Below are 27517 nucleotides of genomic sequence, written 5' to 3'. Positions count from 1 at the left end.
GTATAACAGGAAGGGCACTGCAATGGATCATAGAATACCTAACAGGGAGGCAACAACGAGTCATGGTCCGTGATGAGGTATCACAGTGGGCGCCAGTGACGAGCGGGGTCCCACATGGGTCAGTCCTGGGACCAGTGCTACTCTTGGTATATGTGAACGACATGACGGAAGGGATAGACTCAGAAGTGTCCCTGTTTGCAGATGACGTGAAGTTAATGAGGAGAATTAAATCAGATGCGGACCAGACAGGTCTAGAGAGACCTGGACAGGATGGATGTGGGGTCCCGAAACTGGCTCCTAGAATTTAACCCCGCCAAATGCAAAGTCATGAAGATCGGAGGAGGGCAAAGAAGACCGCAGACAGAGTATAGGCTAGGAGGTCAAAGGCTGCAAACCTCACTCAAGGAGAAAGACCTAGGAGTGAGTATAATACCGAGTACATCGCCAGAAGCACATATTAACCAGATATTGTTACTGCTGCGGCATATGGGCGCCTAGCAAACCTGAGAATAGCGTTCCGGTACCTTTGTAAGGAATCGCTCAAGACTTTATACACTGTACGTCAGACCCATACTGGAGTATGCAGCACCAGTTTGGAACCCACATCTGGTCAAACACGTCAAGAAATTAGAGAAAGTGCAAAGTTTTGCAACAAGGCTAGTTCCAGAACTATGGGGAATGTCCTATGAAGAAAGGTTAAGGGAAATCGGTCTGACAACACTGGAGGACAGGAGGGTCAGGGGAGACATGATAACGAAATACAAAATACTGCGCGGAATAGACAAGGTGGACAGAGACAGGATGTTCCAGAGATGGGACACAGAAACAAGGGGTCACAATTGGAAGCTGAAGACTCAGATGAGTCAAAGGGATGTTAGGAAGTATTTCTTCAGTCATAGAGTAGTTAGGAAGTGGAATAATCTGGCAAGCGATGTAGTGGAGGCAGGAACTATACATAGTTTTAAGATGAGATATGATAAAGCTCATGGAGCAGGGGGAGAGAGGACCTAGTAGCGGTCGGTGAAGAGGCGGGGGCAGGAGCTGAGTCTCGACCGCTGCAACCACAATCACGTGAGTACACACACACACACACACACACACACACACACACACACACACACACACACACACACACACACACACACAAATCGGAGCAGATATGCTGTGCGTGCCTCTAACCACAATCTTCAACACATCCCTTGAAACTGGGAAACTACCTGAGAAATGGAAGACAGCTAATGTAGTCCCCGTATTTAAGAAAGGAAACAGAAACGAGGCACTAAACTACAGACCTGTGTCTCTGACATGTATTGTGTGCAAAGTCATGGAGAAGATTATCAGGAGGAGAGTGGTCGAACACCTGGAAAGGAACAAGATTATAAATGAAAACCAACATGGGTTCATGGAAGGCAAATCGTGTATCACAAACCTCCTGGAGTTTTATGACAAGGTAACAGAAGTAAGACACGAGAGAGAGGGGTGGGTAGATTGCGTTTTCCTAGACTGCAGGAAGGCCTTTGACACAGTTCCCCACAAGAGATTAGTGCAGAAGCTGGAGGATCAGGCGCATGTAACAGGGAGGGCACTGCAATGGATCAGGGAATACCTGACAGAGAGGCAGCAACGAGTCATGGTACGTGAAGAGGTATCACAGTGGGCGCCTGTGACAAGCGGGGTCCCACAGGGGTCAGTTCTAGGACCAGTGCTATTTTTGATATATGTGAACGCCATGATGGAAGGAATAGACTCTGAAGTGTCCCTGTTCGCAGATGATGTGAAGTTGATGAGAAGAATTAAATCGGATGAGGATGAGGCAGGACTGCAAAGAGACCTGGACAGGCTGGACATGTGGTCCAGTAACTGGCTTCTCGAATTCAAGCCAGCCAAATGCAAAGTCATGAAGATTGGGGAGGGGCAAAGAAGACCGCAGACAGAGTATAGGCTAGGTGGACAAAGACTACAGACCTCACTCAGGGAGAAAGACCTTGGGGTGACCATAACACCGAGCACATCACCAGAGGCACACATCAACCAAATAACTGCTGCAGCATACGGGCGCCTGGCAAACCTGAGAATAGCGTTCCGATACCTTAATAAGGAATCGTTCAAGACACTGTACACTGCGTATGTTAGGCCCATACTGGAGTATGCAGCACCAGCCTGGAACCCACACCTGGTCAAGCACGTCAAGAAGTTAGAGAAAGTACAAAGGTTTGCAACAAGGCTAGTCTCAGAGCTCAGGGGAATGTCGTACGAGGAAAGGTTGAGGGAAATCGGACTGACGACACTGGAGTACAGAAGGGTCAGGGGAGACATGATAACGACATACAAGATACTGCGGGGAATAGACAAGGTGGACAGAGATAGGATGTTCCAGAGAGGGGACACAGGGACAAGGGGTCACAACTGGAAGCTGAAGACTCAGACGAGTCACAGGGACGTTAGGAAGTATTTCTTCAGTCACAGAGTTGTCAGGAAGTGGAATAGCCTAGCAAGTGAAGTAGTGGAGGCAGGAACCATAGATAGTTTTAAGAAGAGGTATGATACAGCTCAGGAAGCAGAGAGAGAGAGGACCTAGTAGCGATCAGTGAAGACGCGGGGCCAGGAGCTGAGTCTCGACCCCTGCAGCCACAATTAGGTAAGTACAATTAGGTGAGTACATACACACCCAAAGAAGACCGCAGACAGAATATAGGCTAGGTGGCCAAAGACTGCAAACCTCGCTCAAGGAGAAAGATCTTGGGCTGAGCATAACACCGAGCACATCACCAGAGGCACACATCAACCAGATAACTGCTGTAGCATATGGGCGCCTGACAAACCTGAGAATAGCGTTCCGATACCTTTGTAAGGAATCATTCAAGGCACTGTACACTGTGTACGTCAGGCCCATACTGGAGTATGCAGCACCAGCTTGGAACCCACACCTGGTCAAGCACGTCAAAAAATTAGAGAAAGTGCAAAGGTTTGCAACGAGGTTAATTCCGGAGCTCAGGGAAATGTCCTACGAAGAAAGGTTGAGGGAAATTGGCCTGACGACACTGGAGGAAAGAAGGTTTAGGGAAGACATGATAACGACATACAAAATACTGCGTGGAATAGATAAGGTGGACAGAGACAGGATGTTCCAGAGAGGGGACACAGAAACAAGGGGTCACAATTGGAAGCTGAAGACTCCTGCGAGTCAAAGGGATGTTAGGAAGTATTTCTTCAGTCAGAGAGTTGTCAGGAAGTGGAACAGTCAGCTTTAGGTAGGATGAAGCTCATGGAGCAGGGAGAGAGAGGACCTAGTAGCGCTCAGTGAAGAGGCGGGGTCAGGAGCTGAGTCTCGACCCCTGCAACCACAATTAGGTGAGTACAATTAGGTGAGTGCACACAAATACACACACATACACACACACATATCACATACACACACAAACACACACACACACACACACACACACACACACACACACACACACACACACACACACACACACACACACACACACACACACACACACAAACACACACACACACACACACACACACACACACACACACACACACACACACACACACACACACACACACACACACACACACACGCAAGCGCAAGCACACACAGAACCACCCCTAGAATCCCACAACCAGACATGCTATCCCATACAAAACCACAACCCACACTTACAGCCCCCACCCCACCTATGCTGTAGAATCCCATATCACACTCCCAGGTCCCCCACCCTCACCAACCCCCCAAAACACAGTGTTGGAGAAGAAACTGAAGGTATGGTACACTAAAGCTAATAGAATAAAGAATAAATGAGAGAAGTGGCACAAAAGAGTCAAAGAGGCATCACCGGACGTCATAGCTTTCACAGAAGCCAAGCCCACAGGAATGACAACAGATGCAATCTTTCCAACGGGATATCAGATCCCGAGGAAAGACAGAGGGAAAAGAGGGGGTGGAGGAGTGGCACTGCTCATCAAAAACTGATGGGATTTTAATGAGCTGGAGAGAGGAGACAGAGGAGAAGCAAGAGACTACATAATAGGAACACTTCAGTCTGGAGGTCCCAAGGTGGTAAATGCAGTGATGTGTAACCCACTACAGAACAGTAGGAGGCCAAGGCAAGAGTATGACAAAAGAAATAGAGCAATGGTTGACACAATAGCTGAGATGGCCAGAAGGGCTCATGCGAGCAGAGCAAAGCTGCTGATTATGTGTGACTTCAACCTTAAAGAAATCGACTGGGAGGACCTAGAGCCACATGGGGGCCCAGAAACGTGGAGAGCTAAGATGACGGAGGTGGTACTGGAAAAACATCATGTACCAACACGTAAGGGACACTACCAGAGAGAGAGGATGAACCAGCAAGACTGGACCTAGTATTCACCTTTAGTAGTTCAGACACTGAGGACATCACATATGAGAGACCCCTCAGGGCCAGTGATCATGAGGTTCTGAGCTTGAAATACATAGAGTTACAAGTGGAGAGGGAAGCAGGAAGGGCAGGACGAATGAAGTCAAACTACAAGAGAGGGAACTACACAGGCATGAAGAATTTCCTACATGGGGTTCAGTGGGACAGAGAACTGGCAGGGAAGTCAGTAAACGAGATGGGATATGTGACAACAATATGCAAGGAAGCTGAGGAGAGGTTTGTACCCAAGGGTAACAGAAATAACGAGAAAGACAAGAGGAGCACTTGGTTCACCCAAATGTGTAAAGATACCAAAACCGAGTGTGCTGAGAATAGAAGTATAGAAGGCAAAGGACCCAGGAGAATAAGGAGAGAAGTCGTAGAGCCAGAAATGAATATATACAGGAAAGAAGGGAGGCCCAACGACAATATGAAAATGACATAGCAAGGAAAGCTAAATCTGACCTGAAGCTGTTGTAAAGCCACATCGGGAGGAAAACAAGTCAAGGACCAGGTAATCAGGCTGAGGAAGGAAGGAGGAGAGATCACAAGAAACGACCACGAAGTATGCGAGGAACTCAACATGAGATTTCAAGTAGTGTTCACAGAGGAGACACAGGGGACTCCAGCAAGACGGAGAGGTGTGGTACACCATCAAGTGTTGGACACAAAACATAGAAGCGAGGAAGAAGTGACGAGGCTGCTAAATGAGCTAGATACTTCAAAGGCGATGGGGTCGGATAACATCTCTCCATGGGTCCTGATAGAGGGTGCAGAGGTGCTATGGATACCCCTAACAACAATATTCAACATATCTATCGAAACAGGGAGATTACCTGAGGTATGGAAGAGAGTAAACGTAGTCCCGATTTTTAAAAAAGGAGACACACAAGAAGCACTAAACTATAGACCAGTGTCACTGACATGTATAGTATGCAAAGCCATGGAGAAGATTATCAGGAGAGGAGTGGTGGGACACCTAGAAAGAAATGAGCTTATCAACAACAGCCAACACAGTTTCAGGGACGGGAAATCCTGTGTCACAAACCTACTGGAGTTCTATGACAGGGTGACAGCAGTAAGACAAGAGAGAGAGGGGTGGGTAGATTGCGTTTCCTTGGACTGTAAGAAGGCGTTTGACACAGTTCCACACAAGAGATTAGTGCAAAAACTGGAGGACCAGGCAGGGATAACAGGGATACAATGGATCAGGGAATACCTATCAGGAAGACAGCAGCGAGTCATGGTACGTGGCGAGGTGTCAGAGTGGGAGCCTGTGACGAGTGGGGTTCCACAGAGGCCAGTCCTAGGACCGGTGCTGTTTCTGGTACTTGTGAACGACATGACAGAAGGAATAGAGCCCGAAGTGTCCCTGTTTGCAGATGATGTGAAGCTGATGAGAAGAATTCAATCGGAAGAGGACCAGACAGCACTACAAAAGGATCTGGACAACCTGCAGGCCTGGTCCAGCAACTGGCTCCAGGAGTTCAACCCCACCAAGTGCAAAGTCATGAAAATTGGGGAAGGGCAAAGAAGACCGCAGACGGAGTACAGTCTAGGGGGCCAGAGACTACAAACCTCACTCAAGGAAAAAGATCTTGGGGCAAGTATAACACCAGGCACATCTCCTGAGGCGCACATCAACCAAATAACTGCTGCAGCATATGGGCGCCCAGCAAATCTAAGAACAGCATTCCACCATCTTATTAAGGAATCGTTCAGGACCTTGTACACTGTGTACGTTAGGTTCATATTGGAGTATGCGGCACCAGTTTGGAACCCACATCTAGCCAAGCACGTAAAGAAACTAGAGAAAGTGCAAAGGTTTGCAACAAGATTAGTCCCAGAGCTAAGGGGTATGTCCTACGAGGAGAGGTTAAGGGAAATCGACCTGACGACACTGGAGGACAGGAGAGATAGGGGGGACATGATAACGACATATAAAATACTAAGAGGAATTGACAAGGTGGACAGAGACAGAATGTTCCAGACATGGAACTCAGCAACAAGGGGAAACAATTGGAAGTTGAAGACACAGATCAATCACAGGGATGTTCGGAAGTATTTCTTCAGTCACAGAGTAGTCAGGAAGTGGAATAGCTTGGGAAGCAATGTAGTGGAGGCAGGATCCATTCATAGCTTTAAGCAGAGGTATGATAAAGCTCATGGAGTACAACTAGGTGAGTACACACACACACACACACACACACACACACACACACACACACACACACACACACACACACACACACACACACACACACACACACACACACACATATATATATATATATATATATATATATATATATATATATATATATATATATATATATATATGAAAACAGACGTGGTATTAGCAGGTGAACAAGAACATTTCCCTGGTTTCTTTCCTTTTGTTTCAGCTGGATATAGCAAGGAATCAATGCTCCTGTTTATAGAGCATGAAATCACATCATCAACGGGTGTCCAGCAAGGGAATCCTCTAGCACCATTTCTTTTCTGTATAGCTGTTAGGGAAATCACAGACTGACCAGTGAGCCAAACATCTGGTTCCTAGATGATGGCACACTAGCAGGTACAAAGGAGCCCCTCCTAGATGATCTTATACAGGTGATGACACGGGGGCAGGAAATGGGTTTCATCCTAAATCTATCCAAATGTGAAATCATCTCAGTCAATCAACAAATGATAGATGCAGTGAGATCAAAACTACCAGGAACATTAGTCAGTGCCCCCACAAATATCGTCTTGCTTGGAGCACCTCTGGGAAGCGATGCCATTGGCACAATTCTCAGGAAGAGACTGGAAGAGTTGAGGAGAATGGAACAACGAATAGGCAGTCTTGACACCCATGATTCCTTGTACCTTCTCACAAAGTGCCTGAGTCTTCCCAGGTTAACATATTTCCTAAGATGTGCACCTTCATATGAAAACCCTATATTGCACGAATATGACAGTATCCTGAGGCAGATTTTTACGAAAGTACTTAATCTTACTCTAGAAGATGGGCAGTGGGACCAAGCTACACTTCCAGTCAGACTAGGAGGCATTGGTGTCCGCAAGTCATCAAAGATTGCGCTACCTGCTTTTCTGTCCTCATGCGTTGCATCCAATGGACTTGTAGCAGCGATTCTCCCTGAACATCTTAGGGACAAGATTGGAGCACATGACCAAAAATTCGTTGACGAAGCCATGATCTGGAATATTCTAAAGGGCTCTGAAACTAGACCTGCTCCCCCCAACAACAACAAACAGTCACAGTGGGATGGCCCAATAGTGGAGAACATAGCCACAACAATGCTTCAGAGTGTGTCAGGGAAAGATAGAGCCCGCCTCCTGGCAGTGAGAGCTCCTCATGCAGGGGACTTTCTGTTGGCTGTTCCCAACTCCAGCCTTGACACACGCCTCGACCCACAGACCATCCTCACTGGTGTTGCCCTTCGACTTGCCGGCCCTATTCTCGCCGAACACAGGTGTATTTGTGGCAGTGAAGCAACAGACCGATTCGGGTACCATGGTCTTGTGTGCCGTAAATCCGAGCGAAAGATTGCTAGACATGAAGAGGTTAATAACATTAACAAGAAGGGCTTCACAACAGCCGAATGCTCAGCAATAAGAGAGCCACCCCAACTATGCAGATTTGATTGCAGCCAAAAGCGTCCAGATGATATTACCCTTCACGCCTGAACAGACAGCAAGCGGGTGGTGTGGGACTACACGTGTACATCTACCTTGGTTGATACCTATCTCCAATACACCAGAGAGGAAGGAGGAGCAGGTGCCAGCTTCAGGGAGTCCCAAAAGTCTAGAAAGTACGGAGAACTTGCTCATCATTATATGTTTGTTCCCACAGGCTCAGAGACCCTTGGCTCATGAAGAAAGAGTGCATCTAAGTTCCTTAAGGAGCTAGGCAAAAGACTTATCAGGGTAACTAGGGATCCCAGGGCAGCTAGTTTTCTGTTCCAGCGACTCAGCGCTGTTGTTCAGAGAGGTAATGCCTGCTGTATCTTGGGTACGCGCCCAAGCTCTGAAGAGCTGGATGAGATTTTCACATTATAATCAGTAACAAACACGTAACAGTATGTACTAGATATGTATCCCATGTATATCTCACGTACTGAATATGCCATCTTGATATCAACAATGTATCTCTTCAATCTTTTGTACCATGTAAAGTAATTAAATATACCTATGGGTAAAAACGAATGAAAGATGGGGTGGTAGGGGAAGTGGAATATTCAAATGGCTTCAGGAAGAAATCCAATATTCTTGAAGCCTTTGCATCCACACACACACACACACGCACACACACATTATATATATATATATATATATATATATATATATATATATATATATATATATATATATATATATATATACGTGAAAGGCACAGTTTACGTACCACCACTACCTGCAACCCTGGAGGAGCTGAAAATTTCGATCACTGAAGCAGTTCGCATGATAACACCAGATATGCTGCAGAGCGTCTGGACCGAACTGGGCTATCACATCGATGTTTGCCGAGCAACCAGAGGGGCGCACATTAAGTGCCTTTAATGCTACGCTATACCACATGAAACTGAATGAAATCCTGCATCTGAAGCTGCTAACTGTGAAACATTATTACAATAAAGTTACATGTTATACCTGTTTGAAATCAGGGAGTGTTTTTGTGGGCACCCTGTGTATGTGTGTGTACTCACCTAGTTGAGGTTGCGGGGGTCGAGTCCGAGCTCCTGGCCCCGCCTCTTCACTGATCGCTACTAGGTCACTCTACCTGAGCCGTGAGCTTTATCATACCTCTGCTTAAAGCTATGTATGGATCCTGCCTCCACTATATCGCTTCCCAAACTATTCCACTTACTGACTACATTGTGGCTGAAGAAATACTTCCTAACATCCCTGTGATTCATCTGTGTCTTCAGCTTCCAACTGTGTCCCCTTGTTACTGTGTCCAATCTCTGGAACATCCTGTCTTTGTCCACCTTGTGTGTGTATGTGTGTGTGTGTGTGTGTGTGTGTGTGTGTGTGTGTGTGTGTGTGTGTGTGTGTGTGTGTGTGTGTGTGTGTGTGTGTGTGTGTGTGTGTACACTCACCTATTTGTGGTTGCAGGGGTCGAGTCATAGCTCCTGGCCCCGCCTCTTCACTGATTGCTACTAGGTCCTCTCTCTCCCTGCTCCATGAGCTCTATCATACCTCGCCTTAAAACTATGTATGGTTCCCGCCTCCACTACGTCACTTTCTAGGCTATTCCACGGCCTGACTACTCTATGACTGAAGAAATACTTCCTAACATCCCTTTGATTCATCTGAGTCTTCAACTTCCAATTGTGACCTCTTGTGTCTGTGTCCCTTCTCTGGAAAATCCCGTCTTGTCCACCTTGTCTATTCCGCGCAGTATTTTATATGTCGTTATCATGTCTCCCCTGACCCTCCTGTCCTCCAGTGTCGTCAGGCAGATTTCCCTCAACCTTTCTTCGTAGGACAATCCCCTTAGCTCTGGGACTAGTCTTGTTGCAAACCTTTGCACTTTCTCTAATTTCCTGACGTGCTTGACCAGATGTGGATTCCAAACTGGTGCTGCATACTCCAGTATGGGCCTGACGTAAATAGTATACAGAGTCTTGAACGATTCCTTACTGAGGTATCGGAATGCTATCCGTAGGTTTGCCAGACGCCCGTATGCTGCAGCAGTTATCTGACTGATGTGCGCCTCAGGAGATATGCTTGGTGTTATACTTACCCCCAGATCTTTTTCCTTGAATGAGGTTTGCAGTCTTTGGCCATCTAGACTATATTGTGTCTGCGGTCTTCTTTGCCCTTCCCCAATCTTCATGACTTTGCACTTGGCAGGGTTAAACTCAAGGAGCCAGTTGCTGGACCAGGCTTGTAGCCTGTCCAGGTCTCTTTGTAGTCCTGCCTGATCCGATTTGTGTGTGTGTGTGTGTGTATATATATATATATATATATATATATATATATATATATATATATATATATATATATATATGTATGTATATATGTAATATATATATATGTCGTGCCGAATATGTAAAACTGGTCAATTAGCAAGAACTCATTTAAAATTAAGTCTTTTCTGAAATTTTCTCTTATACGTTTAAAGATATATTTTTTTCATTAATGTTAATGTAAAAATTTTTAATTTTGCTCCAAAATAATCTTAGAAAACTTACCTAACCTTATTATAACAAGAGCAATTTATTTTAGCCTAACCCAACTAAATATATTTTAAATACGTTTACATTAATTTAGTACTAAACAAACACAATCAGATATATTTTTTTCGTTAGATTCAGAATGATTTTGGCAATATTATTGCATATACAAATTTTCGCTTGTCCTATATGGCAAGATGAGCCTTGCTATTTAAGCCAAGATCGCAAGTTCTGCCTATTCGGCACGACATTATATATATATATATATATATATATATATATATATATATATATATATATATATTTATATATATATATATATATATATATATATATATATATATATATATATATATATATATATACATATATACATATATATATATACGTGTAAAGCACAGTTTACGTACCACCACTACCTGTAACCCTGGAGGAGCTTGAAAATTTCGATCACTGAAGCAGTTCGCATGGTTTACCTGGAGTTTACCTGGAGAGAGTTCCGGGGGTCAACGCCCCCGCAGCCCGGTCTGTGACCAGGCCTCCTGGTGGATCAGAGCCTGATCAACCAGGCTGTTGCTGCTGGCTGCACGCAAACCAACGTACGAGCCACAGCCCGGCTGATCAGGAACCGACTTTAGGTGCTTGTCCAGTGCCAGCTTGAAGACTGCCAGGGGTCTGTTGGTAATCCCCCTTATGTGTGCTGGGAGGCAGTTGAACAGTCTTGGGCCCCTGACACTTATTGTATGGTCTCTTAACGTGCTAGTGACACCCCTGCTTTTCATTGGGGGGATGGTGCATCGTCTGCCAAGTCTTTTGCTTTCGTAGTGAATGATTTTCGTGTGCAAGTTCGGTACTAGTCCCTCTAGGATTTTCCAGGTGTATATAATCATGTATCTCTCCCTCCTGCGTTCCAGGGAATACAGGTTTAGGAACCTCAAGCGCTCCCAATAATTGAGGTGTTTTATCTCCGTTATGCGCGCCGTGAAAGTTCTCTGTACATTTTCTAGGTCGGCAAATTTCACCTGCCTTGAAAGGTGCTGTTAGTGTGCAGCAATATTCCAGCCTAGATAGAACAAGTGACCTGAAGAGTGTCATCATGGGCTTGGCCTCCCTAGTTTTGAAGGTTCTCATTATCCATCCTGTCATTTTTCTAGCAGATGCGATTGATACAATGTTATGGTCCTTGAAGGTGAGATCCTCCGACATGATCACTCCCAGGTCTTTGACGTTGGTGTTTCGCTCTATTTTGTGGCCAGAATTTGTTTTGTACTCTGATGAAGATTTAATTTCCTCATGTTTACCATATCTGAGTAATTGAAATTTCTCATCGTTGAACTTCATATTGTTTTCTGCAGCCCACTGAAAGATTTGGTTGATGTCCGCCTGGAGCTTTGCAGTGTCTGCAATGGAAGACACTGTCATGCAGATTCGGGTGTCATCTGCAAAGGAAGACACGGTGCTGTGGCTGACATCCTTGTCTACGTCGGATATGAGGATGAGGAACAAGATGGGAGCGAGTACTGTGCCTTGTGGAACAGAGCTTTTCACCGTAGCTGCCTCGGACTTTACTCTGTTGACGACTACTCTCTGTGTTCTGTTAGTGAGGAAATTATAGATCCATCGACCGACTTTTCCTGTTATTCCTTTAGCACGCATTTTGTGCGCTATTACGCCATGGTCACACTTGTCGAAGGCTTTTGCAAAGTCTGTATATATTACATCTGCATTCTTTTTGTCTTCTAGTGCATTTAGGACCTTGTCGTAGTGATCCAATAGTTGAGACAGACAGGAGCGACCTGTTCTAAACCCATGTTGCCCTGGGTTGTGTAACTGATGGGTTTCTAGATGGGTGGTGATCTTGCTTCTTAGGACCCTTTCAAAGATTTTTATGATATGGGATGTTAGTGCTATTGGTCTGTAGTTCTTTGCTGTTGCTTTACTGCCCCCTTTGTGGAGTGGGGCTATGTCTGTTGTTTTTAGTAACTGTGGGACGACCCCCGTGTCCATGCTCCCTCTCCATAGGATGGAAAAGGCTCGTGATAGGGGCTTCTTGCAGTTCTTGATGAACACAGAGTTCCATGAGTCTGGCCCTGGGGCAGAGTGCATGGGCATGTCATTTATCGCCTGTTCGAAGTCATTTGGCGTCAGGATAACATCGGATAGGCTTGTGTTAATCAAATTTTGTGGCTCTCTCATAAAAAATTCATTTTGATCTTCGACTCTCAGTCTGGTTAGCGGCTTGCTAAAAACTGAGTCATATTGGGACTTGAGTAGCTCACTCATTTCCTTGCTGTCATCTGTGTAGGACCCATCTTGTTTAAGTAGGGGCCCAATACTGGACGTTGTTCTCGATTTTGATTTGGCATAGGAGAAGAAATACTTTGGGTTTCTTTCGATTTCATTTATGGCTTTTAGTTCTTCCCGCGATTCCTGACTCCTAAAGGATTCTTTTAGCTTAAGTTCGATGCTTGCTATTTCTCTGACCAGTGTCTCCCTACGCATTTCAGATATATTGACCTCTTTTAGCCGCTCTGTTATTCTTTTCCGTCGCCTGTAAAGGGAGCGCCTGTCTCTTTCTGTTTTACATCTACTCCTCCTTTTTCTTAGAGGAATAAGCCTTGTGCATACATCGAGTGCCACCGAGTTAATCTGTTCTAGGCATAAGTTGGGGTCTGTGTTGCTTAGTATATCTTCCCAGCTTATATCGGTTAGGACTTGGTTTACTTGGTCCCACTTTATGTTTTTGTTATTGAAGTTGAATTTGGTGAATGCTCCCTCGTGACTAATCTCATTATGTCGGTCTGGGGCTCCGCGCATACATGACTGAACCTCAATTATGTTGTAACACCAGATATGCTGCAGAGCGTCTGGACCGAACTGGACTTTCACATTGCTTTATCGTTTCAGCTAGTAAGCTTCTAACAGAAAAATCTGGGTAGTAATGCAAAGTGTACAAAGTGTACATGCTCCCGTCAGAGGCATTAACTTTAAACGAACTCTGTTACAGTAGATGATCTGACGTAAACGAGATTAATTTTCAAGCGCTACGTGATCTCTTAATCATATTCTCAAGTAACAGAGAATTAAGCAATGTGTGAGGTGAGATGCACATCACACGTTGAATTGACATGTCAGTGAGAGGAGTAGTACCACACATCATGGCAAGGTCAAACACTCACTACTTTCTCCGGTATTAGGTTTGCTAAGGTTCGTTAGGAAAGAGGACAAGTGTTTCCTGACGCGGGTCTTGGTTAATCAGATGATGACCCGCCGTTGAAGCTTTTGGTCATCTGACCGAGGCTTTCCGCTAGCTTACCGATCTACCCCTTTAAAAATTATGGTTACAGTTATAACCATATAGTTATATCCTGTGTTCTTGACAGCTCTGTATACACGTACCCTGAGGGGAATATTTCCCTTTACCTATATTTATAGAGAATAACAGTGAATATACACAGAGGGGTTTATATCTCAGTATATACCCGATATGCACTGAGAATTTGCTTTAATCTTTATTTTAGAAATTAAAGTATTCTTGACATGTGATGAACAGGCAACAGTTCACAACCTTAAGATGAATATCGTCCAGAGGATATATATGAAAGCGACGCTGAGATGGCAGTCTGAGGTACTGTCACCAGCTGAAATAAAGTCTGAAGAACTCCACCTCAATATAAAAGTTGAACTAATGAACTCCAACAGAACCAGGTTTTGAAAGGACGAAAAAAGTGAAAATGTCACCAGTCTGAACTCTGTTGATTACGTCTTGGGTCCATCTGGTTCCCAAATGTGACGCTCGTGTGTCACAAACCTTGCTGGATCATGTGTCACAAACCTTGCTGGATCATGTGTCACAAACCTTGCTGGATCATGTGTCACAAACCTTGCTGGATCATGTGTCACAAACCTTGCTGGATCATGTGTCACAAACCTTGTTGGATCATGTGTCACAAACCTTGCTGGATCATGTGTCACAAACCTTGCTGGATCATGAGTCACAAACCTTGCTGGATCATGTGTCACAAACCTTGCTGGATCATGTGTCACAAACATTGCTGGATCATGTGTCACAAACCTTGCTGGATCATGTGTCACAAACCTTGTTGGATCATGTGTCACAAACCTTGTTGGATCATGTGTCACAAACATTGTTGGATCATGTGTCACAAACCTTGCTGGATCATGTGTCACAAACCTTGCTGGATCATGTGTCACAAACCTTGTTGGATCATGTGTCACAAACCTTGCTGGATCATGTGTCACAAACCCTGCTGGATCATGTGTCACAAACCTTGCTGGATCATGTGTCACAAACCTTTCAGGATCATGTGTCACAAACCTTGCTGGATCATGTGTCACAAACCTTGCTGGATCATGTGTCACAAACCTTGCTGGATCATGTGTCACAAACCTTGCTCGATCATATGTCACAAACCTTGTTGGATCATGTGTCACAAACCTTGTTGGATCATGTGTCACAAACCTTGCTGGATAATGTGTCACAAACCTTGCTGGATCATGTGTCATAAACCTTGCTGGATCATGTGTCACAAATCTTGCTGGATCATGTGTCACAAACCTTGTTGGATCATGTGTCACAAACCTTGCTGGATCATGTGTCACAAACCTTGCTGGATCATGTGTCACAAACCTTGCTGGATCATGTGTCACAAACCTTTCTGGATCATGTGTCACAAACCTTGCTGGATCATGTGTCACAAACCTTGCTGGATCATGTGTCACAAACCTTGCTGGATCATGTGTCACAAACCTTGTTCGATCATATGTCACAAACCTTGTTGGATCATGTGTCACAAACCTTGTTGGATCATGTGTCACAAACCTTGCTGGATAATGTGTCACAAACCTTGTTGGATCATGTGTCACAAACCTTGCTGGATCATGTGTCACAAACCTTGCTGAATCATGTGTCACAAACCTTGCTGGATCATGTGTCACAAACCTTGCTGGATCATGTGTCACAAACCTTGCTGGATCATGTCACAAACCTTGTTGGATCATGTGTCACAAACCTTGCTGGATCATGTATCACAAACCTTGTTGGATCATGTGTCAGCTGGATCATGTGTCACAAACCTTGCTGGATCATGTGTCACAAACCTTGCTGGATCATGTGTCACAAACCTTGTTGGATAATGTGTCAGCTGGATCATGTGTCACAAACCTTGCTGGATCATGTGTCACAAACCTTGCTGGATCATGTGTCACAAACCTTGCTGGATCATGTGTCACAAACCTTGCTGGATCATGTGTCACAAACCTTGTTGGATCATGTGTCACAAACATTGCTGGATCATGTGTCACAAACCTTGCTGGATCATGTGTCATAAACCTTGCTGGATCATGTGTCACAAACCTTGCTGGATCATGTGTCATAAACCTTGCTGGATCATGTGTCACAAACCTTGCTGGATCATGTGTCACAAACCTTACTGGATCATGTGTCACAAACCTTGCTGGATCATGTGTCATAAACCTTGCTGGATCATGTGTCACAAACCTTGCTGGATCATGTCATAAACCTTGCTGGATCATGTGTCACAAACCTTGCTGGATCATGTGTCATAAACCTTGCTGGATCATGTGTCACAAACCTTGCTGGATCATGTGTCATAAACCTTGCTGGATCATGTGTCACAAACCTTGCTGGATCATGTGTCACAAACCTTACTGGATCATGTGTCACAAACCTTGCTGGATCATGTGTCATAAACCTTGCTGGATCATGTGTCACAAACCTTGCTGGATCATGTCATAAACCTTGCTGGATCATGTGTCATAAACCTTGCTGGATCATGTGTCATAAACCTTGATGGATCATGTGTCACAAACCTTGTTGGATCATGTGTCACAAACCTTGCTGGATAATGTGTCACAAACCTTGCTGGATCATGTGTCACAAACCTTGCTGGATCATGTGTCACAAATCTTGCTGGATCATGTGTCACAAACCTTGTTGGATCATGTGTCACAAACCTTGCTGGATCATGTGTCACAAACCTTGCTGGATCATGTGTCACAAACCTTGCTGGATCATGTGTCACAAACCTTTCTGGATCATGTGTCACAAACCTTGCTGGATCATGTGTCACAAACCTTGCTGGATCATGTGTCACAAACCTTGCTGGATCATGTGTCACAAACCTTGTTCGATCATATGTCACAAACCTTGTTGGATCATGTGTCACAAACCTTGTTGGATCATGTGTCACAAACCTTGCTGGATAATGTGTCACAAACCTTGTTGGATCATGTGTCACAAACCTTGCTGGATCATGTGTCACAAACCTTGCTGAATCATGTGTCACAAACCTTGCTGGATCATGTGTCACAAACCTTGCTGGATCATGTGTCACAAACCTTGCTGGATCATGTCACAAACCTTGTTGGATCATGTGTCACAAACCTTGCTGGATCATGTGTCACAAACCTTGTTGGATCATGTGTCAGCTGGATCATGTGTCACAAACCTTGCTGGATCATGTGTCACAAACCTTGCTGGATCATGTGTCACAAACCTTGTTGGATAATGTGTCAGCTGGATCATGTGTCACAAACCTTGCTGGATCATGTGTCACAAACCTTGCTGGATCATGTGTCACAAACCTTGCTGGATCATGTGTCACAAACCTTGCTGAATCATGTGTCACAAACCTTGTTGGATCATGTGTCACAAACATTGCTGGATCATGTGTCACAAACCTTGCTGGATCATGTGTCATAAACCTTGCTGGATCATGTGTCACAAACCTTGCTGGATCATGTGTCATAAACCTTGCTGGATCATGTGTCACAAACCTTGCTGGATCATGTGTCACAAACCTTACTGGATCATGTGTCACAAACCTTGCTGAATCATGTGTTATAAACCTTGCTGGATCATGTGTCATAAACCTTGCTGGATCATGTCATAAACCTTGCTGGATCATGTGTCATAAACCTTGCTGGATCATGTGTCATAAACCTTGATGGATCATGTGTCACAAACCTTGTTGGATAATGTGTCACAAACCTTGTTGGATAATGTGTCACAAACCTTGTTGGATAATGTGTCACAAACCTTGCTGGATCATGTGTCATAAACCTTGCTGGATCATGTGTCATAAACCTTGATGGATCATGTGTCACAAACATTGTTGGATAATGTGTCACAAACCTTGTTGGATCATGTGTCACAAACCTTGCTGGATCATGTGTCACAAACCTTGCTGGATCATGTGTCACAAACCTTGTTGGATCATGTGTCACAAACCTTGCTGGATGATGTGTCACAAACCTTGCTGGATCATGTGTCACAAACCTTGTTGGATCATGTGTCACAAACCTTGCTGGATCATGTGTCACAAACCTTGCTGGATCATGTGTCACAAACCTTGTTGGATCATGTGTCACAAACCTTGCTGGATGATGTGTCACAAACCTTGCTGGATCATGTGTCACAAACCTTGCTGGATGATGTGTCACAAACCTTGCTGGATCATGTGTCACAAACCTTGCTGGATCAAGGATATTTAAATTCTTCACTTTCTATTTCTCAGAAGACAACAATACACTCAACACAGAGCTACAATAAGAGAGTTGGCTGTTGAAAATACATAGCACGAGAGAGGTTGCAGACAGAGAGCAAGAGAAAGATTGTAGACAGATACCAAGAGAGAGGTTCTAGACAGATAACAAGAGAAAGGTTGTAGACAGATAACAAGAGAGAGATTGAAAACAGATAGCACGAGAGAGGTTGCAGACAGATAGCAAGAGAGAGGTTGTAGACAGATAGCAAGAGAAAAGTTGAAGACAGCACGAGAGAGGTTGTAGACAGAGAGCAAGAGAGAGGTTGTAGACAGATAACAAGAGAGAGGTTGTAGACACATAACAAGAGAGAGATTGAAGACAGCACGAGAGAGGTTGTAGACAGATAACAAGAGAGAGGTTGTAGACAGATAACAAGAGAGAGGATGTAGACACATAACAAGAGAGAGATTGAAGACAGATAGCACGAGAGAGGTTGTAGACAGATAACAAGAGAGAGGTTGTAGACAGATAACAAGAGAGATGTTGTAGACAGATAGCACGAGAGAGGTTGTAGACAGACAGCAAGAGAGAGGGTGTAGACAGATAGCATGAAAGAGAGGTTGTAGACAGAGAGCAAGAGAGAGGTTGCAGACAGAGAACAAGAGAGGTTGTAGACAGAGAGCAAGAGAGAGGTTGCAGACAGAGAGCAAGAGAGAGGTTGTAGACAGAGAGCAAGAGAGAGGTTGCAGACAGAGAGCAAGAGAGGCTGTAGACAGAGACAGATAAGAACACAGCTGAGGTCGGTTCAGGTTCTTGTAAAAATGACATATTTAGCAGTGTTCTGGCAGTCGCCTCCGTCAACATAAACGAAGCGAAGCTAATTTTCTGCACTGGACTGAAAAAGCCACTGAGGGGCGAAACGTTTCCAGAATAATGATACCCAAATGTTGTACAAGTGTCTCATTTACCAATGTGATAATGGGATACAATACCGAAACGTTTCGCCTACACAATAGGCTTCTTCAGTCGAGTGTGATGTAAATTGCTTAGAAAATCGACAACCGCCGCTGCCGCCGCCGGCATCGGCGGCGGCAGTGTCAGCTTGAGATGGGAGACTTCACTAATGTCAGCCTGAGCTAGGAGACTTCAGTAGTGTCAGCCTGAGCTAGGAGAGTTCAGTAGTGTCAGCCTGAGCTAAGAGACTTCAGTAGTGTCAGCCTGAGCTAGGAGACTTCAGTAGTGTCAGCCTGAGCTAGGAGAGTTCAGTAGTGTCAGCCTGAGCTAGGAGACTTCAGTAGTGTCAGCCTGAGCTAGGAGACTTCAGTAGTGTCAGCCTGAGCTAGGAGACTTCAGTAGTGTCAGCCTGAGCTAGGAGAGTTCAGTAGTGTCAGCCTGAGCTAGGAGACTTCAGTAGTGTCAGCCTGAGCTAGGAGACTTCAGTAGTGTCAGCCTGAGCTAGGAGACATCAGCAGATTAATGGGGATATCGTCAAATATTCCATTAAAGGATCATTAGCTAAGAGAGCCTCAAAGATCCCCGGGGCTCCGTGTTGATGCTGTCTTAAGTTATGATCCCCGGGGCTCCGTGTTGATGCTGTCTTAAGTTATGATCCCCGGGGCTCCGTGTTGATGCTGTCTTAAGTTATGACCCCCGGGGCTCCGTGTTGATGCTGTCTTAAGTTAGGATCCCCGGGGCTCCGTGTTGATGCTGTCTTAAGTTAGGATCCCCGGGGCTCCGTGTTGATGCTGTCTTAAGTTATGATCCCCGGGGCTCCGTGTTGATGCTGTCTTAAGTTATGACCCCCGGGGCTCCGTGTTGATGCTGTCTTAAGTTAGGATCCCCGGGGCTCCGTGTTGATGCTGTCTTAAGTTATGATCCCCGGGGCTCCGTGTTGATGCTGTCTTAAGTTATGATCCCCGGGGCTCCGTGTTGATGCTGTCTTAAGGTATGATCCCCGGGGCTCCGTGTTGATGCTGTCTTAAGTTATGATCCCCGGGGCTCCGTGTTGATGCTGTCTTAAGTTATGATCCCCGGGGCTCCGTGTTGATGCTGTCTTAAGTTATGATCCCCGGGACTCCGTGTTGATGCTGTCTTAAGTTATGATCCCCGGGGCTCCGTGTTGATGCTGTCTTAAGTTATGATCCCCGGGGCTCCGTGTTGATGCTGTCTTAAGTTATGATCCCCGGGGCTCCGTGTTGATGCTGTCTTAAGTTATGATCCCCGGGGCTCCGTGTTGATGCTGTCTTAAGTTATGATCCCCGGGGCTCCGTGTTGATGCTGTCTTAAGTTATGATCCCCGGGGCTCCGTGTTGATGCTGTCTTAAGTTATGATCCCCGGGGCTCCGTGTTGATGCTGTCTTAAGTTACGATCCCCGGGGCTCCGTGTTGATGCTGTCTTAAGTTATGTACCAGTAACACAGATGTATCATAATCTCTTACAGAGGGAAACTGAAGTGAGACTGAAGAAAAATGTGGCCAATATTACATTGAAAGAAGACAGGACTGTCGAAACATCTGGACAGGACGACCAGGATCGTCTGCCATCTAACCTATAAGTTCAAGATAAGGCAGGCTGCCCATGTTGGCAGCAAACATATGACTGCAGTAAAGACCTTTATTTCCGCAACGTTTCGCACACCAATGAGCTATTTACAAGCAAATCGTGTTTTCTGTTACCATCAGAGATAAAAAAATTTAAAACTATGTTTGGGTCCGTTCTGAATCATTGTTGTGTTATAACTTTGTAGCAGTCACGATGGACCCAAACATTGTCTTCAAGATTTACCTTCACGATAGCAGCTGAGTGTAACCTCCAGTGAACCCAGTGAACTCACGAAATCGTAGTCAGACGATTGAAAACAAATCACGGAACGGGTGGGGTTTGAACTCTTGGTAAGTGAGTAGTAAACTATATCAGGCCAGTGTGTTAACCACAGGCCAGTGTGTTGACCACAGGCCAATGTGTTAACCACAGGCCAGTGTGTTGACCACAGGCCAGTGTGTTAACCACAGGCCAGTGTGTTGACCACAGGCCAATGTGTTGACCACAGGCCAGTGTGTTGACCACAGGCCAGTGTGTTGACCACAGGCCAGTGTGTTGACCACAGGCCAGTGTGTTGACCACAGGCCAGTGTGTTGACCACAGGCCAGTGTGTTGACCACAGGCCAGTGTGTTGACCACAGGCCAGTGTGTTAACCACAGGCCAGTGTGTTGACCACAGGCCAGTGTGTTGACCACAGGCCAGTGTGTTAACCACAGGCCAGTGTGTTAACCACAGGCCAGTGTGTTGACCACAGGCCAGTGTGTTGACCACAGGCCAGTGTGTTGACCACAGGCCAGTGTGCTGACCACAGGCCAGTGTGTTAACCACAGGCCAGTGTGTTGACCACAGGCCAGTGTGTTGACCACAGGCCAGTGTGTTAACCACAGGCTAGTGTGTTAACCACAGGCCAGTGTGTTGACCACAGGCCAGTGTGTTGACCACAGGCCAGTGTGCTGACCACAGGCCAGTGTGTTGACCACAGGCCAGTGTGTTGACCACAGGCCAGTGTGTTGACCACAGGCCAGTGTGTTAACCACAGGCCAGTGTGTTGACCACAGGCCAGTGTGTTGACCACAGGCCAGTGTGTTAACCACAGGCCAGTGTGTTGACCACAGGCCAGTGTGTTAACCACAGGCCAGTGTGTTGACCACAGGCCAGTGTGTTAACCACAGGCCAGTGTGTTGACCACAGGCCAGTGTGTTGACCACAGGCCAGTGTGTTGACCACAGGCCAGTGTGCTGACCACAGGCCAGTGTGTTAACCACAGGCCAGTGTGTTGACCACAGGCCAGTGTGTTAACCACAGGCCAGTGTGTTGACCACAGGCCAGTGTGTTAACCACAGGCCAGTGTGTTGACCACAGGCCAGTGTGCTGACCACAGGCCAGTGTGTTAACCACAGGCCAGTGTGTTGACCACAGGCCAGTGTGTTGACCACAGGCCAGTGTGTTGACCACAGGCCAGTGTGTTAACCACAGGCCAGTGTGTTGACCACAGGCCAGTGTGTTGACCACAGGCCAGTGTGCTGACCACAGGCCAGTGTGTTGACCACAGGCCAGTGTGTTGACCACAGGCCAGTGTGTTGACCACAGGCCAGTGTGTTGACCACAGGCCAGTGTGCTGACCACAGGCCAGTGTGTTGACCACAGGCCAGTGTGTTGACCACAGGCCAGTGTGTTGACCACAGGCCAGTGTGTTGACCACAGGCCAGTGTGTTGACCACAGGCCAGTGTGTTGACCACAGGCCAGTGTGTTAACCACAGGCCAGTGTGTTGACCACAGGCCAGTGTGTTGACCACAGGCCATGTGTTGACCACAGGCCAGTGTGTTGACCACAGGCCAGTGTGTTGACCACAGGCCAGTGTGTTGACCACAGGCCAGTGTGCTGACCACAGGCCAGTGTGTTGACCACAGGCCAGTGTGTTGACCACAGGCCAGTGTGTTGACCACAGGCCAGTGTGTTGACCACAGGCCAGTGTGTTGACCACAGGCCAGTGTGTTGACCACAGGCCAGTGTGCTGACCACAGGCCAGTGTGCTGACCACAGGCCAGTGTGCTGACCACAGGCCAGTGTGTTGACCACAGGCCAGTGTGTTGACCACAGGCCAGTGTGTTGACCACAGGCCAGTGTGTTGACCACAGGCCAGTGTGCTGACCACAGGCCAGTGTGCTGACCACAGGCCAGTGTGTTGACCACAGGCCAGTGTGTTGACCACAGGCCAGTGTGTTAACCACAGGCCAGTGTGCTGACCACAGGCCAGTGTGTTAACCACAGGCCAGTGTGCTGACCACAGGCCAGTGTGTTGACCACAGGCCAGTGTGCTGACCACAGGCCAGTGTGCTGACCACAGGCCAGTGTGTTGACCACAGGCCAGTGTGTTGACCACAGGCCAGTGTGTTAACCACAGGCCAGTGTGTTGACCACAGGCCAGTGTGTTAACCACAGGCCAGTGTGTTAACCACAGGCCAGTGTGTTAACCACAGGCCAGTGTGTTAACCACAGGCCAGTGTGTTAATCACAGGCCAGTGTGTTAACCACAAGCCAGTGTGTTAACCACAGGCCAGTGTGTTAACCACAGGCCAGTGTGTTAACCACAGGCCAGTGTGTTGACCACAGGCCAGTGTGTTAACCACAAGCCAGTGTGTTAACCACAGCCCAGTGTGTTGACCACAGGCCAGTGTGTTAACCACAGGCCAGTGTGTTAACCACAGGCCAGTGTGTTAACCACAGGATAGTGTGTTAACCACAGGCCAGTGTGTTAACCACAGGCCAGTGTGTTAACCACAGGATAGTGTGTTAACCACAGGCCAGTGTGTTAACCACAGGCCAGTGTGTTAACCACAGGCCAGTGTGTTAACCACAGGCCAGTGTGTTAACCACAGGATAGTGTGTTAACCACAGGACAGTGCGTTAACCACAGGCCAGTGTGTTAACCACAGGATAGTGTGTTAACCACAGGACAGTGCGTTAACCACAGGATAGTGTGTTAACCACAGGCCAGTGTGTTAACCACAGGCCAGTGTGTTAACCACAGGCCAGTGTGTTAACCACAGGATAGTGTGCTAACCACAGGCCAGTGTGTTAACCACAGGATAGTGTGTTAACCACAGGCCAGTGTGTTAACCACAGGCCAGTGTGTTAACCACAGGCCAGTGTGTTAACCACAGGATAGTGTGCTAACCACAGGCCAGTGTGTTAACCACAGGATAGTGTGTTAACCACAGGACAGTGCGTTAACCACAGGCCAGTGTGTTAACCACAGGATAGTGTTAACCACAGGACAGTGCGTTAACCACAGGCCAGTGTGTTAACCACAGGATAGTGTGTTAACCACAGGATAGTGTGTTAACCACAGGACAGTGCGTTAACCACAGGACAGTGCGTTAACCACAGGACAGCCTGGCCAGGCTGGCAGGAGAGTCATCTGTAAAAACTTGCATTTGTGGTCACAGTGGTGTCCCATGTTAACCTCCCTATAGTGTATAAATATACCTAATTGGATGTATCTTATTGTAGTCAGTTGACCCAGTGGCTTACGCACTGGCCTGGAGTTTTACGACGCACTCGCCATGGGTTCTAACCCTACCCGTACCCTGGTTTCCAATCGTGTTATCACGATTTTGTGAAACATTGCAAGATGTACGAAATATGAATGGTTGGTGTTAGTACACTATAGGCTATGACTGGTAGAGTCCGTGGGCAGGTACTGGCCATGATTGGTGGAGTCCGTGGCCAGGTACTTGTCATGATAGGTGGAGTCCGTGGGCAGGTACTGGCCATGATTGGTGGACTCCGTGGGCAGGTACTAGTCATAACTGGTGGAGTCCGTGGGCAGGTAATGGCCATGATTGGTGGAGTCCGTGGGCAGGTACTGGCCATGATGAGTCCGTGGACAGGTACTCACCATGATTGGAGTCCGTGGCCAGGTACTGGCCATGATTAAGTCCGTGGGTAGGTACTCGTCATGATTGGTATTGGGTTTATTGTGTCTACAGAGTACTTGAACTGCTTGGTTATTCAGTTTTAAACATACTGTGTAAATTATAATCACTGTTCAAGAAGTATTCAAAGTTTGTTCACTTTTCACAACTGGAACACTGGTTGCGTGTCAAGCCTGGACTCACCCACACCAGTGCTCGAGTACTCTCACCTCACTAAGTTAGATGACCCAGCCTCTGCGAGCCACGATTGGTGGAATCCACCATCACGAGCTCATCGCCATTGGTGGAATCCGTGGGCAGGACCTCGCTGTGATTGGTGCAAACGGTGGTCAGATACAGCTGAAGTTTACGTAAGCTTTGCTAAATTTAGGTAAACTGGCTCAGAAAACTGGTTAGTCTCGTCTCAAGGATACTCGGTCTTGTGGCGCCCCGGGGCTGGAGGCCATCTTTGTGTTGGTTGTTGTCCCGTGCAAGCTTTCTCCTAACTACGCTTTAATGCCCTAGGTGTACCCGTAGCAGTCACCCATCCAGTTACCGACTCTACCTGGCAATGGTTAACTTGAGTGACGTGGCACTACCAAACAAGTATTCTCACCACGCTGAGAATTGATTTAAATGTTCTACCAAAAAAAAATCAAATTATACTGCGAGCTTCTGGTATAACAAATAGGCCTTTGAAGGAATTACACTTTATAGTATATGTTCAGTAAAATCATCATTCATATAAAGACTTGTAATTTTGGCCAAAATTAAAGGGCATGTGTTGACAAGAATATTTTGTTAAAATATCAAACGATGCTTAAAATACAATTAAAATTTAGGTGAAATTATGATTAAATGTCTCTTCATCAAGTTGAAAGTTGAATATGCTGGTAGTAAAGTGTCTTTATTCACAAGATGTATCCCCGATGCGTATATTTATCCAGCTCCCGAAATGTCACTAGTTAACACTACAAGTGAAGAGGTTTGACGGGTTTCCAGGAGGCAGTACTTGATCCAGATCAACACCAGCACACACTCCTCACACTGTCAGATACTCAGTCACTGTTGTGTGCTGCTGCCGATGATAGCATATATCACTAGGTGTGTTGTGGACGAGGTAAGACATCAAGTACTGATTCACTCAATAACTTTTGTACTCTTCACATTAAAACTGCTTCTCTGTGAGTTATCAATTAAATTTCATTCACGAGAAAGCGCTAAAACCCGTCGGGGTGAGAGATTAGCGCTCCAAGATGTGTGGGACACCAGTGGGTCTGTTGCTTCGTTCAGGTGTCATCTACTGCTACCCGCGGCCTTCACCATACCATCTCTGCAGCACCAAGTAAGCTGCCACTGTTACAACCACGCTCACCTCTATCCCCACACAACCATGTTAATGTATGTATATACTCCCTGCTTGTGAATATTCTCCCTGCCTGTATGCTAAGATGCTCTACTATATATATCAAGGCTCCCTGATCCTCACATAATCAAAATAGTTACTGTACCCTGAGCTAGGTATCTCTAGGAGGATGTGCATTTCAGTGGTGGTCAGAATTTTTTGTTCTTCCACGTTTTCGTTTACAACTTGAAAACGCCTCGTAAGGTCGACTTCAAATTTTCTCCGTCAGAAAAGGTTCATGGAATTATTCACATGCGCAGGTGGACTTGGATCATTTTTAATAAAGTTATACGATATTTTAGTTTTTGTGCAATAGTTAATAGAGTTTTAAAGCCTGTCGACTACACGAGGGTCATTAAGGCTGCACGGTAATCTTTATAGAACTCATTTAAAAATTAAGTCATTTCTAAATTTTTATCTTAAACGTTTAAAGATATATTTTATCATTTATGTTAATGTAAAAATTAATAATTTTGTACCAAAAGAACCTTAGAAAACTTACCTAACCTCATTATAAAAAGCACAATTTAATTTAGCTTAATCCACCTAAATATATTTTATATAAGTTTATAATAATTTAATAATACACAAAAACAATGAAATATATTTTTTAGGTAGGGTCAGAATGGTTTTTGCGAAATTATTGCATACACAAATTTTCGCTTGCCTTATTCGGCAAGAATCTTTCCTCCGTAAGCCATGCGTGTTGTAAAAGTCAACTAAAATGCCGGGAACAATGGGCTAGTAACCCCTTTTCCTGTAATAATTACTAAACAGAATAAGAAGAAAACTGTCAGAGTGGGAAGTCTGAATGTGCGTGGATGTTGTGCGAATGATAAGAAAGAGATGATTGTGGATGTTATGAATGAGAAGCTGGATGTCCTGGCTTTAAATGAAACAAAGTTGAAGGGGGTGGGAGAGTTTCAGTGGAGAGGAATAAATGGGATTGGGTCAGGGGTTTCAAACAGAGTTAGAGCTAAAGAAGGAGTAGCAATAATGTTGAAGGATAAGCTATGGGAGGAAAAGAGGGACTATAAATGTACTAACTCAAGGATTATGTGGAGTAAAATAAAGGTTGGATGTGAGAAGTGGGTTATAGTAAGCGTATATACACCTGGGGAAGAAAGAAGTATAGAGGAGAGAGATATTTTGGGAAATGTTGAGTGAATGCCTGGGGAGCTTTGAACCAAGTGTGAGAGTACTTGTGGTTGGGGATTTTAATGCTAAAGTGGGTAAAAATGTTGTGGAGGGAGTAGTAGGTAAATCTGGGGTGCCAGGGGTAAATGAAAATGGGGAGCCTTTAATTGAGCTAAGTGTAGAAAGAGGTTTGGTAATAAGTAACACATATTTTATGAAAAAGAGGAAAAATAAATATACAAGGTATGATATAGCACGTAATGAAAGTAGTTTGTTAGATTATGTATTGGTGGATAAAAGGTTGATGGGTAGGCTCCAGGATGTACACGTTCATAGAGGGGCAACTGATATATCGAATCATTATCTAGTTGTAGCTAAAGTTAGAGTAACAG

The 27517-nt window shown here is 45.6% G+C and overlaps 2 protein-coding genes across 3 annotated transcripts in view; one reads left to right on the top strand and one right to left on the bottom strand.

Moving 5' to 3' along the window:
- The window catches only part of LOC128695941 (synaptic vesicle glycoprotein 2C), a 298500-nt gene that overhangs the window by 187466 nt on the left and 83517 nt on the right, over positions 1 to 27517 (bottom strand). The gene's annotated exons all lie outside the window — the stretch shown is intronic.
- LOC128695988 (CTD small phosphatase-like protein 2-A) overlaps positions 25776 to 27517 on the top strand; it is a 455855-nt gene continuing 454113 nt past the window's right edge. The window contains exon 1 of the mRNA XM_070093077.1: positions 25776 to 25928. Within this exon, the coding sequence (XP_069949178.1) occupies positions 25840 to 25928 (89 nt within the window). The 5' untranslated portion in view covers positions 25776 to 25839. The remainder of the gene's footprint in view (positions 25929 to 27517) is intronic.

Source organism: Cherax quadricarinatus, chromosome 41 (assembly GCF_038502225.1).
Source record: "Cherax quadricarinatus isolate ZL_2023a chromosome 41, ASM3850222v1, whole genome shotgun sequence".
Taxonomy (NCBI): domain Eukaryota; kingdom Metazoa; phylum Arthropoda; class Malacostraca; order Decapoda; family Parastacidae; genus Cherax; species Cherax quadricarinatus.
This window is presented reverse-complemented; position numbering and strand designations above follow the sequence as displayed.